The 16,009-nt window shown below is 34.2% G+C and overlaps 1 protein-coding gene across 2 annotated transcripts in view; it reads left to right on the forward strand.

Annotated features, from left to right (window-relative positions):
- LOC111056876 (serine protease inhibitor 88Ea) overlaps positions 1 to 16,009 on the forward strand; it is a 39,246-nt gene that overhangs the window by 7,937 nt on the left and 15,300 nt on the right. Inside the window, exons 2-4 of one of the 2 annotated variants that reach the window (XM_039439693.1) lie at positions 10,696 to 10,819; positions 12,347 to 12,519; positions 14,641 to 14,766. In XM_039439693.1, the coding sequence (XP_039295627.1) occupies positions 10,696 to 10,819; positions 12,347 to 12,519; positions 14,641 to 14,766 (423 nt within the window). The remainder of the gene's footprint in view (positions 1 to 10,695; positions 10,820 to 12,346; positions 12,520 to 14,640; positions 14,767 to 16,009) is intronic. The other variant, XM_039439694.1, reaches the window with a different exon arrangement.

The raw sequence follows: 16,009 nt of genomic DNA on the forward strand, positions 1-16,009 counted from the left end.
GTGAATAAACAATGTTTTTGATGTAGATTTACAAGAAAAAATCTACCTGAACCACTTAAAAACAGGATTAATGAAGCAATGACAACCATAACCAATGAAATTTTAGCGAATGTTTGGAGAGAAATTGATTATCGTTTGGATATTTTGTCGAACGACTAAAGGCGCACATATTTAAATTTATCAATTATGTGAAAAACTGCCTGAAACGACAAATTAGATGAATAAACAACATCAACTGTAAGTAATTTGGTTTTTCTTTAAACCATGTTCGAAGCCGCACCATTCTTTTATGATAACTCTGTATTATGAAAATTGGTTGCCCAATTAAATTATGAGGAAGTATATTGATGAATAAAGTATTTATATTACCAGTATCAGCTACCTTCTATAGCTGAGATTCGGCAACGTTGTTCTCCTATCTTTCTCCACTGCCATTATAAAGTGGACATCACTATAGAAACAACAACATTTGCTAGTAGAAAAAGCGCTGATGAACTCACAAGTCAACTAGAGAAACTGGTTGGACCACTACATACCAGTGAGAAGAAAAGTTGCAATAAATTGAGCACTGTTGTCAGATATCTTGTAGAATGATTGTTCCATAATGAAATTCTTTATTTATTCTTTCTTTACAATGAAGCACAGATTGAGAGAGAAATACTTAGAATACTTTGTAGGTACTATTTCTCTCACAAATTTAGGTACCTAACATTAAAACTCCAAATGAGGTTATGTCTTCTAGATTTCCACAACGTTTTCTGGCCAAAAATATTAATATTTCCATTTCGAACCATTCTTTTGAATTTAGATGTTCCAGAATAATAATAATAATTTATAACACTCAGCTATTTTTAAAATAGAGAATATTCACTTATTAGAGATTTTTTAACACAAACTAAAAAAAAAAAAAAATGAAAACACTATGTTGTCTTTCCTACGCAGATTATTATATTCATCTACACAAAACTTGGGTTTCAATTTGTGTAATCTTATCTAAATTTGGGAGAGGAATAGCACAAGGTTACCTTATTTTTTCTCCCCCTATAATTTTTGATAATGTACTTATTCTATGAATCAATAAAAAATAAATAAAAATGCTCACGACATCATCATCAGTTGTCGGCTACAAGAGTTGTAATTGTAATGATGAGAAAAACAGCGTGCCGATTCTCTGCCTTGCCACTGCCTTCCATAGAGGAGCACAAGAAGGAACCCTTTGTTATAATATGATCTTTCCTTTGTGATGGAGCATGTAATGTAATCATGTAAATAATTACATGCTCCATGGAGCATGAGCATGTAATCCTTTTGGATGTTACTGATACTGGTATATCTGAAGTAATATTGACTTTTCATTCTTGTATAAAATAGTCGATTGCATTCTATTTGTCAAGAAAATATATTTCCCAATTTATTTATTTATTCAATCATTCAGAATTACACAACTTACACAAAAGTACCACATGCTTACGCTCAAAACGGTTCCAATTCTAATTTATACAACACTCCAAATGCAGCTATTGTGCGGTCCACGTTATAATGTCAGTATTCGATCAACATTGGACTTGCTATCCTTGTCTATCATTCGACAAAGTAGATAGCGCTATACTTTTCTAGCTCCGCAACGCTACCAGATCGTTATTTAACAATGTAGAATTATAATCTGGCAAGTCAGAGAATCAGCAACGCTGTTCTCCTATCCTTTTCCACTGCCATTATAACGTGGACCTCACTATAGCTACATTTGGAGTGTTGTATAAATTAGAATTGGAACCGTTTTGAGCGTAAGCATCTGGTACTTTTGTGTAAGTTGTGTAATTCTGAATGATTGAATAAATAAATAAATAAATTATGTTTCACTTCATCATTCTTCAATATTAGGCTACACACTCAATTTACAATTCAAAACACACAAAAATCATTTATAAATTGAAAAAATATTTCTAAATTGAATTAAATTAATTACAAATAATTGGAAAATTCCAAACTTTGAAAAAACTATAAAATTTTGAGACCGAAAAGACAAACAATATTCAAATAATAAATTTCCTTAATTGAGTTTGAATAATTTGTTAAGTAATTATATTTCTAAATTGTTAAAAAAGGTCTGGCAACGTTTTGGAGCTAGAAAAGGATAACGCTATCTGCTTTGTCTAAATATATTTCTTAATATAAGATCAAAATATCTATACAAAATACATACTTGAGGAGCAGGGTAGATAGCATACTCCAGTTTGCTCTTCTTGCCGTAATCGACAGAGAGACGTTCCATGAGGAGGGATGCAAAGCCAGACCCAGTTCCACCACCGAACGAGTGAAATATCAAGAATCCTTGCAGGCCTGTGCATTGGTCTGCAAGCTTCCTGATTCTATCCAAAACCAGATCCACGATTTCTTTGCCGGCTGTGTAGTGTCCTCGTGCATAGTTATTGGCGGCGTCCTCTTTTCCTGTTATCAATTGTTCTGGGTGGAAAAGCTGTCTGTAGGTTCCGGTTCTTACTTCGTCTGCAATTTTCAAAATAATAATATTACTATTTCTTGTTCATGAAAATTATTATTTAAGTAGCAATTTTTGGCAAAGTTTTTATAAAAAATCCTTAGACCCAATTGGTCAATTGTCATTATCCTTCCGGCAGTCGCGCTGTTGTAAAAAGTACAACAGTGTCAGTTTTTTGCTGCACAAAACTATTGAATGGGTTAGTGTCAGTGAATGAGTCACCTATGCATTTCAAAACCTCCCCCCATCACTCCACTGAGTTGCAATATCAACCAAGCAATGGTTCAGTCTTTAGGTGCCATTTAGTCGCGACAGTGTATAAGTCACACTGTGCATAAGATAGGGAAAGACTGTATACGGGGACTGTAAACAAACCAATAACACAGAATTGATGGCTTTGCTTGATGTACCTTGTTGGGCTATGAAATGGTTATTGTCCAAATGTTCATAGGCGTAAAATAATCCAAGAAGATTGTAAAAGTAATTATACAATTAATTAATATGTTTTGATTGTAAACAGAGTTCATAACACTTGGAAAATTGGATGTTGTACAAAATACAACACGCGACTGCTCATGTGATTGAGTAGGGCGCGACTACCGGAAGGTTAATAAAATACTGCCTTTATAAGGTGGGCCTTTGACAATACCTATAAGAGTCTCTGGGAAGCTTTCAAAAACAAACAAACAAACCTAAAGGAGGAGAACAGATGCTTCATAAATAATATCAACGGTGTCAGATTTTTTCCCAATGTATTTGAATGGAATACAACTCAATTAGCGATGGAAATCTAGTGTCGAAAAATAATGTCACCGAAAATTGAGTCATTGATAATGTAAGAACGTCCGTTTGCCGGCTTCAGTCATCAGAGATCCTACATAAAAGTTTCTATTTTGTGGAATGGGAAGCATTGATAAGGAATGCTAACGGTTGGAAGTGCTTGAGAGAAGCGGAATTTCCGACCTGTGTTCATTAACATATTTGTGATGAAATGATGGGTAGAATTCTTCTTGTCACTTCCTAGAATCTTGTTACACTGCTGTTGCGCAAAACCTGTGACCAAGTTACGGCAACTGTCTTCTATTTCAGTCTTTGTCACAGACATGTTACATACACATGGCAGACACGACACAGACACAAGACAGACATGACACAGACACAAGACAGACACGACACAAACATAACACAGACACAAGACTGACACATGGCAGACACGACACAGACACAAGACAGACACGTGGCAGACACGACACAGACACAAACTTGAAGCTACTCCACTATGTTTTCACCCTTATAGTGAGGCCCAAGTTATAATGGCAGTATTTGATTAACATTGGTCCTGCTATCCTTGTCTATCATTGGACAAAGCAGATAGTGCTATCCTTCTACAGCTCCGTAATGTTGCCAGAACGGTTTTCAACTATGTAGAAATATAATTAATTAACAAAATATTCAATCTCAATCATAAAAATGTATTATTAAATCATTGAAAAATATTTTTTCTTGACTAATGAAATATAGTTGATTACTTTGAACAAGAAGGAACAGTTGATATTGCATCTGATATACCGGTATCAGCTATCCTCTGTTGAAGGCAGTGGCAAGGCAGAGAATCGACAACGCTGTTCTTTTATATTTTTCCACTGCCATTACAACGTGGATCTCACTATAGACAGTATTGCAAAACGATCATTCCTATAACAATCAGACGATCTTACATTGACTCAAAACTGTTAGCATAAATAATAGCACTTCTATTTATCATTAAAAAAATTACACTCACATTCTTTGATGTGGCGACGTCCGTTTCATGCTGGTATCGCAAAATGTGCGATACCAGCACGAAACGGACGTCGCCACATCAAAGAATGTGAGTGTTTTTTCACTTTAAAGTTTTACAAAATTCAATATTAATAATAATAGTGGAAACAAGATGGATAACCAACTACAAATTAAAAAAATTAAATTCGTATGGTTTTTGTTGGTGGGGAGTCCCTTTCGGGAAGGTCCCACCGCCTGAATATATATATAATTTGAGCCATATAATTTTATATTTTTCTATTTATCATATGAATGCATTTATGAATGCGGCACTAGCTATTTGATTTGATTCAACTGCTTCCCATTCAACAGATTCTGATAGTTTGAAATGATCTGTAGTAAAATTTACGTTATGAGGTCAGCACCTGATTAACATTGGTGTTGCTATCCTTGTCTGTCATCAGACAAAGCAGATAGCTCTATCCTCTAAACCGCCAAAACAAGACTGATTTTTAGTGCTAGGATGGATGTGTCTGACTTTGACGGTGGTGTATCTTGACATCGCCCCTCTTCTACCTCCGCATCGTTGCAGAATCATTTGTACGCTGTAAAGAAATATGAGGATACAAAGTATTAAATTTGAAATCATGAAAAAAGAAATTTCTTGTCGAATAAAAAATATCTGAGTTGTAATTTATCATTTTAGATCAGATATACCGAGATGACTTGAATATTTACCACCTACAAAAAGAAGAAGGAGATGAAGAACAGAAAGAAAAAGAAGAAGAAGAAGAGGAGGAAGAATAATAATAAGAAGAAGATGAAGAGTATTGAAGGAGAATAATAGGCAAACATTCAGTCTCATTATTTCCTCCAAATTTATTGCGTGAACCTCGCAATTCTTGTAAGAAAAGCTTACCGTTTTCCTCCTCACTTTTGTAAGGAAAATACATTTAGTGACAACATAGCTGACGCTTTTCATCATCCGGCCCAATTTCAGTTTCAGAAACCAGGAAACCGGGAAAATTGTTCAGCCTCGATTCAAACTTGGCTTTTACAAAATGTCAAAGCAATTACAGTACCTAATTTGCCAGTTGAACCGTTACTATTGGAGACGGCGTTTCTAACAAAATGATCAATGCAAAAATAAATAGTTGAATTAGTTTAGAGGTATCTACAAGCGTGACTAACTAGATGAGATAATATCACTAGACTGACCCTGTCTAGCAAAAAGCGCCGTTTTTTTGTGTATCACAACGGAAAACTATGTGACTTTTATCCGACACATCATGATGTGCTCTAACGATTTATTTGTTTTTAATTCAACTGTCATATCCCTACAGTTTCCCATTACTTTGATAAATGATTCTGTTTAAATAAACATCCTACAAAGTATGTTATCATGTTCATATCCTATTATATTGAGCGAGCAATTTCTGTATATCTGTTTATATTTTTATATCTGTTTATTTATGTTCAACGGAACTCGAAAACGGCTCTAACGATTTTCACGAAATTTGGAACATAGCAGGTTTATTATATAAAGATTCGATTGCACTAGGTCTCATCCTTGGGAAAACTCGCTGAACGACATTAGGGGGATAATTCATCCTTGGCTGAAACAGCTGAGACTTTCGTTGTCTGTGGATAGTAAAAAGTGAGCGAGTGATTCTGTGGAGAACCAAAATATCGCATCCCCGAAATTCATAAGCTGACGTATAGCCAGCTGTAAAATATAAACACGATCATTTGAGAAAATTTTGTTCTGTTTATCAATAAATTTAATAAAAATAACGAGCGAAGCTCGGTGCCCCGATATTTTCAATAAACCTTTTATAATTTATCAAGAACTATGATTACAAAAGATAAAATAGACCTGCTTTTCAATGAACTTTACCTCCCTAATTGAAATAAACACAGTTTTATTTTGTCGTCACATTCACATTTATTAGATTTGTAAACAGGATCCCGGTGAATTTTGTCACATCCAAATTCATTAGATTTGTACACAGGAGTTCTAAGTACAAATCTAATAAACATGTGGACATGACAAAAATAAAGCTGTGTTTTTTGCCAATAATAATCATTCAAATTCACAAAACCTACACAAACAACAATAGAAAACTGTACTCTAATAGCTACACAAATAAGAAACTGAACTACAAAAAAATTAAAATGGTTTGGTAGTTACACCGTTATTCAAATCAAATAATTTATTGTCACACAACATTAAAATGCTACAACAACGAAATTAATAATACAGAAAACATCAGTTTAAAAATCTATTACAAAGAACTCTCTCTATAGTGAGGTCCACGTTATAATGGCAGTGGAGAAAGATAGAAGAACAACGCTGCCGATCCTCTGTCTTGTCAATGCTTTCTATAGACGGTAGCTGATACCGGTTTATTGATGTAATATTAACTGTTCATTCTTGTTTAAAATAATCAATTATATTTTATTAAGCAAGAAATTATATTTTTCAATAATATCATAATGAATTTTCATAATTTAGATCAAATTTTTGTCAATAATTTATTAATTGTACATTGTTGAAAGACGATCTGGCAACAGAGCAGAGCGAGAAAGAGATAGCGCTATCCGATTTGTTGAATCATAGCAATACCATTGCTAATCATACACTGCTATTATAATACACTGCTTTTCTTTTTTGAAACTTTTATTTGTAAAAATTTGGGAGAAGACAGTTTTGGGCTGCGCCTGTTGTCTTCTCCCAATCATATTATATATTATCATAGAGAAACAATAGCGTAAGTAGATATCCCATGGTATAGGGAATTTATGTCGCAACTTCTACTGTTATCTCAAGCCGATTAGTGTCGATTATTGTCAATTTTTACTGTTTTGTTGGGGTGAGGGTGTAGGAACGGCACAATTTGAGAAACTACCAGCGTCACACAGCTGCATGGGAAAGAACTACGTGAACTATCTGCTTGGGATAACAGTAAAAGTTGCGACATAAACGCCCTATAACATGGGATATCTACTTACGCTATCGTTTCTCTATGATATTATTATTAGTTGTGATTGTCAAATAAATAAATAATAATAATGTGGACCTCACTATAGTATTTTAAATTATCATGTTATTTTTTCCATGTTCAAAATAGTTTCAACGGATCTACCCTCCACAATATTAGTAACTCTATGAATAAAGAATCAGTTAAGAGCGTTAGACTAGGTAGGCCTACTGCAGTTTGGTTGATATAGAAATGGTGTGTGTCATCCATTCTCATTCATTAATGGAATGAGTTTTAGATAAGCAAGTTGTCAATGAGTTTATGTCATCCATTATTAATTATAGCTAGTAGGTCAATCTTGATCCATGTCTGCAATACAGTCGTTCTCAATCTCAATCATTTGAATACAATACATCAGTTTGGCAATCAGCTGATCCAATGTCATCCAGTGATGTAACCTGTGCTATAGATATAATGTATAGTGAGATCCACGTTATAATGGCAGTGGAGGAAGATAAGCAAGATAGAAGAACCGCGTTGCCGATTATTTGCCTTGCCACTCAGGAATCGTGTATTCATTTCAAGTTCCCAAATAATCTGAAAAATTCCTAATCCATGAAAAATTATTCATAATATTCTAAAATTCATAATAGAGGAAGTATATTCTCTAGGTCTATCCAGGACACTGAGGTGCACCTTATTCTCTATTGATTCTTACAATAAGTACATCATCAAAATGATAGGGAGAGCAAACATTGTGCTATTCCTCTCCCAAATTTAGATAAGGTTACTCATAGTCCAAAATAGGTCGAGTCTTGTAGTTGTTCACTTAAGAAAATTTTCAGTCCTTAATTATTTTCACCAAGTAGATTTTTAAATTTAGATGCTTCAAAACCAAACATAGATGAAATATTTACATTATTAGATGGAATTAAATAGAGAATGCATTTATTCAAATGCTAATTAATATATAATTATTATTTAACGAAAATCCTAAATAAATGCTGCAAATCACCCCGAAGACCTCTGCTACTGCAGACATTGACAACAGGGTTTACAGCTAGATGGAAAATTCGATGAGAACTACTATCCAAAAATTTGTTGCCAGCCCGGGAATCGACCCGGTACCTCCCAATTGCTAGTCAGGAATGCTTACCCTTACACCAAACTGACAATCTCTGGATAGCAGCGCTCATTTTATACGAAGCCATAGCTTTTTCGTTTCGTTCATAGGATTTTCGTTAAATAATAATTATTTACATTATTATCACTAAAATGGCATGTATGAATTTTTACAAGGAACAAATAAAATTTGAAGTTAATTAGGTGTTCACTTTATAGAATCCATAAAAAACTGTTTGAAAATATGATTCATTAACGGATACAGAGCAGACTATGTAATGTATAGTAGGCCACGGTATGGGAGGACGCAGTCGTGTGTTGCATAAGATGGACGTTATTGGATTCAAGTGAAAGTTGCCCTATTCTTTCCGGACTTGATACAATGAATTAGTCACAGTCATTGACTAGTCATACTCACATTGACCAGCTACAGTGAGTCCACAATATAATGTCAGTATTGGTGTTGCTATCCTTGTCTATCTGCAGACAAAGCAGGTAGCGCCATTATAACGTGGACCTCACCATAGTGTCATAGCTCCTACTCATTACCTTGACCCTTTTTACCTGCTCTAGATTTATAGATACATTCGTCTAAAATCATTCATTTTTCATTTATGTATTAATTTTATGCGTTGTTGTGGAGCTGATATTCTAAAATAACCATTGATGAAACTACCTGCTCTAGATTTATAGATACATTCGTCTAAAATCATTCATTATTCATTTATGTATTAATTTTATGCGTTGTTGTGGAGCTGATATTCTAAAATAACCATTGATGAAACTACTTGAAATTATTATCAGAATTACTTGTTTAAAAAAAACAATTCGATATACTTAAATAAATATAATTTTATTGTCATTCAACTGATCATAGTTACAGACAACGTCATATTCTAATTCTAATTCAACACACAACAAATTCGAAATTCAAATTCAATACCAAACACACAACATACATCTAAAGATATAAAGTGAAGTCACTTTATAAAGATATACGGTAAATTAATGGGTTGGAACATGACCCTGTCTAAATTTACATAATTAGGCTATAGGCCTAGTGTATAATATGTGTATATAGTGTTAATATGGACAGTTATCAATTCATTACATTCTTTTTCCAAACATTTTAATACATTTAATAATATAATTTTTCAATATAATAAAAGTACAGTTAATTTCTCAGTTATGGATGAGTTTCATTCAACATGCCGAAACTTCCCACATGCGTGACTTAACTACCCCCACTGGTGGGGTACATTCGGCACTTTGTATAAACACTCTAATATGCCCATTTACTTGAAGAAAAACTTTTTTGAAAAGTTCAACCTCTGGTAATAGTTAACAGACATGTTGACATATATGAATTAATAAAAATAAGATGTATAAAATTTTCAAAAACACTGAAAATTATATAAAATTATGAAATGTGCCGAATGTACCCCACTCTTCCCTAATAAGGTAACATTAAAATAGGAAAAATATTGAGTCCATATCTAATAAAAATCACAAGTTAATTTAATTAATTCAATTGAATAGTCGATAACTATTCCAATATTCTATTCTTACAAGAGATTCGTAAGACTCTTTGTTAATAATAATTTGTTATTAATGAAAATGTCTCAAATTAATATAAATATCACAATTTTTAAAATGCTACTCTTACCATAATCAATTTACTATAGTGAGGTTCACGTTATAATGGCAGTGTTTGATTAGCAAAATATTTACACTTGATTATGAAAGTTTATTATGAAATCACTGAAAAATATAATTTTTGCTTGATAGAATATAATTGATTATTTTAAACGAGAATGAACAGTTAAGCTCAACTCACACTTACACGACTCAGGTCGAGCAGAGACTCGACTCTAGTCGAGAGCATGTGTTTCCAAATGGTGACACTCAGATCAGTCGATCCTAGTCTCCGTGACTGTCACCATTTGAAAACACATGCTCTCGACTGGAGTCGAGTCTCTTCTGTACCTGACTAGCGTATGTGTGAGTTGAGCCTTAATATTACATCAATGAACCGGTATCAGTTACCCTCCTTAGAAGGCATTGACAAGACAGAGGATCGGCAACGTTGTTCTTCTATCTTTCTCCACTGCCATTATAACGTGGACTTCACCATAGAGAGATTAATAACGGTGTGACTACCGAAACAATTTAATTTTTTGTAGTATTGTTTTTTATTGTAGCTTTTAGAGTTCAGTTTTTTATTGTTGTTTGTGTAGGCTGAAGTGAATTTGAATGATTATTATTGGCAAATTTAGTGAATTTCAATGATTATTATTGGCAAATTTGGTGAATTTTGAATGTTTTGTGTTACAGATGATGATACTGTGGATGTGTGTAGTTGCGGTTACTCTACCAGTTTTCACCAACCAGCAATGTCTCACCAAAGATGACTCGAAGCCTTCAACCGACCCGCAAGCAAGGCTGGCTCTGTTCAGAGGTAAATCTATTCTTTATTCTTCATTGATTCATACAATAAGTACATCATCAAAATGATAGGGAGAGAAAAAATAAGGCAACCTTGTGCTATTCTTCTCCTAAATTTAGATAAGTTACACTTGAAATTTTCAGTCCATATTTATTTTACTAAGTAGATTTTTAAATTGATGCTTCAAAACCAAACATAGAAGAAATATTTCACATTATTATCACTAAAATACGAAATATTCGCATATTAAAGAAATAATTTTGCAGGACCACAAAACAAACTTAATATTCCAAAAGCACTGCTGTATAATTGTATTTTCATAATATATCTATCACTTTGTTCTCTTGATTCACATCATTTTAAGCGCAAACATCAGTAGAAATTGATAAAATCTAAAATTAAAAGCAAGCAGAAAGGACTAACACCGTGGAAGCACCGCATAATAAGATAGAGAAAATAGAAAAGTATATAAAATCATAGAGTAAAGATAGCATAAGATATCCCCAGGTATAGGGCGTTGATGTTACAAATTTCACTGTTAACTCAAGCCGATAGTTCTAGTAGTTTTTTTCGTGAATTTATATGACTCTGGTAGTCTCTCATACTGTGTCGTTCTTACACTCTTGCACTCCCAACAAAACAGTAAATAGACAGTAATCTGCTTGAGTTAACAAAAAATCGGCTTGAAATTTGAAACATAAACGACCTATATGGGATATGGATATCTTTTTATGCTAGGTATTTTTTCTGTATGGTACAATTCGACGATTAGGAAATTGTGGGCGGCTTTCGCCACAGCGGTGGTTCTATAAAATAGTATTTTACTCGTACATTTTTGTAAATTTTGTGCGCGTTTCAAAGTCCTGGGGCCCATCTTTAGGGTTTTTATAATTTTCTTTTAAAGGTGGCTATTTTGTAAAACAAACCCACAACCTGACAACGACTAGAGGCTCTACTTAACACTAATAAAATTTGTTGAATGACAATTGATATTGTGGAATTTTTCCATATTGAAAAAACACAGTTTTGTATTTTGTCACAGTCCTGTATTAATGTCTAATAAATGTGGATGTGACAAAATGAAACTGTGTTTCCAATTAAAAGTAATAACTCCGTGTTGGTTATCCATCTTGTTTTCACTATTATTATATAATAACTATTGTATTTTAATATAACTTGAAAGTTTCTGTCGGGCTTGAGAATGTGCAATACCAGCACGAAACGGTCGTCGCCACACCAAAGAATGTGAGTGTTTTTTCACTTTAAAGTTATATTAAAATACAATAGTTATAGTAATAACTCGCTATGATCGTTTAATCAGACCACGGAGCCAACCGCTTTCTTATCATTTTATTATAAGTTTAGGAATATTATATTATTAAATTGTATGACATAAGTTATATATTGATCATACAACTTAATAATTATTATGTTGATTTGTTTCCAGAACAACTGAAGTTCAGTTTGTCAACGTTGCAAACAGTCTTCCTGCTTTATTAGAAGAGTGTGTTATTGAATAATGGTTTGTTTTGTTTTCAGGCCAACAGGAGTTCAGCTTGGCAATGCTGCAGACGGTGAACCACATGTACCCGAACCAGAACATCTTCTTCTCGCCTCACAGCATCTACCAGGCAATGTTGTTGTCCTACTTTGTCGCCGCCAATCACACCGAAGCCTCCATTAAGAAGGCCATCTTCCTGCCCAAGCAACAGGTACACATTCAATCATACACAAATAATACGCTAAATAGCAATCATGTTTGTCAGCAATCAGCCCACTATAGTGATGTCGATGTTATAATTGCAGTGGGCAAAGATACAGACCTACACTCGAATTTGAACGAATTTAACGTTTCATCGTACAATATCGGGGCACCGAGCTTCGCTCGTTATTTTTATTTATTGATAAACAGAACACAATTATCTAAAATGATCGTGTTTATATATTTTACAGCTGGCTATACGTCAGCTTATGGATTTCGGGGATGCGATATTTTGATTTTCCCCAGAATCACTCGCTCACTTTTCACTATCCACAGACGACGAAAGTCTCAGCTGTTTCAGTCAAGGATGAATTATCCTTTTAATGTCGTTCAGCGAGTTTTCCCAAGGATGAGACCTAGTGCAATCGAATCTTTATATAATAAACCTGCTATGTTCCAAATTTCGTGAAGATCGTTAGAGCCGTTTTCGAGATCCGTTGAACATAAATAACCAGATACAAAAATATAAACAGATATACAGAAATTGGTCGCTTAATATAATAGGATACCGGTATCAGCTACCTTCTATAGCTGAGAATCGGTACCGCCGCTCTCCTATTTTTCTCGACTGCCATTATAAAGTGTTTCACTAAAGAAACAACAAAATTTGCCATAGTGAGGTCCACTTTATAATGGCAGTGTTTGATTGGCAAAGGTATTTGCTATCCTTGTCTATCATCCAACAAAGCAGATAGCGCTATCTCTTCCTCGCATTTGCTCTGTTGCCAGATCGTCTTTTAATAATTTAGAATTAATAATCAATTAACAATATATTTCATCTTGATTATGGAAATTCATTATGAAATTATTGAGTAATATAATTTCTTGCTTAATAAAATATAATTGATTATTTTAAAGAAGCATGAACAGTTAATATTAGACTACATCAATAAACCTGTATCAGCTACCGTCTATAGAAGGCATTGACAAGACAGAGGATCGGCAACGTTGTTCTCCTATCTTTTTCCCTTGCATTATAACGTGGACCTCATTATAGTGACAGGTGAACAAAGTTGTGTGACAGGTGACCTGCAAGAGCACACAAACTACTGCACACCCATGTCTCAACAGACGCCAATATCGTTCAAGCTTTCGACTGTACAGTCGTATCGTACTTGTGAACGTTAAGGTGTAAAATATCCATATATGGACGACAATACATATATAATGTTATAGTCTTTTTCAAAAACTTTGGCGACACAAACTTGAGAAATAACACTCACGGTTATAATGCAAGGTTTGGTCGTATAATAGAGAGGCGCAGATTAGATCTTTTTACGAAAAAACCATATACAGAGTAAGAAGTGTTTTGAAAAGTTACCAAGCAGTCTCCAAATATTAGAAGATCCAAGAATGTTTACAAAGAATCTAAAGGAATATCTGGTCAAATTGTCGCTGTATTCTTTTCAGGAGTTTAACATTGATTTTTGACAAAACGTTTTTGTACTAGGCTAGGCAAGCCTAGTTATTTATATTTAATTTATTGACACTGTTGCAATTTATTTATTACATCTGATGAATAAAGACTATTCTTATTCTATTCTATTTCTAAGGTGCGTACAGACTAATGCGTCCCAAACACGCACATTCCACTCTTCATCAGCTGATGCTATGCTTATTCCATCTGTATTTGTACAGAAACAGTAAGATACAGATATAATGAATGAATTAATTCACTTATTTAACAAACACAAATAATAAAATTATGCTACTGCAGTAGATTGAGTCAACGTTAGTTGTAGACTGTCTACTAAGTTTGGATTGAGTCAACTGTATAGTATTATCACCTGACGGACCTAGCATTGCTTATTGCCGCATCCACACTCTCGCCCAATGCGTAGAAATGACGACAAACGCGAGAGTGTGGATGGGTGGTTTGCCAGCGCTCGCCTTCACTGGCCTTCGCTTGCCATTGCTCCGATTTGTGTCGAGTGGCCAGCCGAGCATCCACAAACGGTCACATGTCAAGACCAACGTCGCCAAGCTTACCAGCTTGGCAAGTGTGTGGAAGAGGCTTAATGAACATTGATATATTTGCAAGTTATTTGATTTATTGTGTTTTTTCTTGCAGGATAAGTTGAGTACTATGCAGGCTTACAGGTTGGAGAAATTCTTCCAAAGCATGCGATTGGTCAACGGATCTGACAGCTATGAACTGCGCAGTGCTAACCGACTGTTTGTCTCACAACAGCAGAAGGTCAACTATTTATTTCTTTATATATTTCACATTTCATAATACCATAGAACCTAACGATAGCATAAGATGATGTCGCATGGTCTAGAGCATTTATGTTGCAAATTTCAATGTTAACTCAAGCCGATAGTCCTAGTAGTTGTTTTTGGTGAAGCTATGTGACGCTGGTAGTCTCATACTGTGCCGTTCTTACACTCTTACACTTCCAACAAAACATGAATAAGTAATCGGCTTCAGATGACAAAAAATCTGCTTGAAATTTGAAACATAAACGATCTATACTATGGGATATCTAAAGATGGAAATTACTGTCGACATTACAGTAATTTCCATCTGTAGACTGGCTGGCCGCTATGGCTTTGTATAAAATGAGCGCTGCTATCCAGAGATTGTCAGTTTGGTGTAAGGGTAAGCATTCCTGACCGGTAATTAGGAGGTACTGGGTTCGATTCCCGGGCTGACAAATAATTTTTTAATAGTAGCGCTCATCGAATTTCCATCTTGCTGTTAACCCTGTTGTCAATATTTGCAGTAGCAGAAGTCTTCGGGGTGAATTACAGCATTTAATTTGGATTCTCGTTGATTAATAATAATATGGGTTATCCTCTTATGTTATATTTTCCTTATGCTAATACACAAATCATATACATGATCAGAAAGGGACCAACAGGCCTAGCCAAAAACTGTTCCCTTTCCTAATAGGTTGTGTCGCGTCAGTTTTTCAATTAGAATCAGATTTTATTATGATAATATAACAGTCGTAGTGATTATAATTATAATTTAACGAATATTATTTGCTACCAACCGCCCTAAAGACTATTTTTAGTAGCAGAACTGTTCACGGTGATTTATAAGAGTTCTGGAGTTTTATTTAGTTACCGTAACTATCGCGTCCTACTTCTCACTGCAGATAGAATTGGCACCTGAAAAAATAATTCAAAAGTGCATAACTATTTTACACGTGGTAGTAGAAATCCATTCATTGAACATCATCAGTTAAAATTTTCAGATAAGAGTCCGATTGTTTATGGCTTGCAACTTTTCAGCAGGCTGCCTAAACATATGTCAAAGTCATGTAGACCTAATTGTTAGAGAGATTTGTATGCATTTCTGGTTGACAAGGCATAATTCTATTGTTGAAGAGTTATTAAATGATAGGGTGTTATAATTTGTTCAGCTGTAAAATGACAGTTATTTGTATGTGAAGTGTAGAAGAATGTTATAATTTTATGTGACGTGTGCTATA

This window comes from Nilaparvata lugens, chromosome 13 (assembly GCF_014356525.2).
Source record: "Nilaparvata lugens isolate BPH chromosome 13, ASM1435652v1, whole genome shotgun sequence".
Classification (NCBI taxonomy): Eukaryota; Metazoa; Arthropoda; class Insecta; order Hemiptera; family Delphacidae; genus Nilaparvata; species Nilaparvata lugens.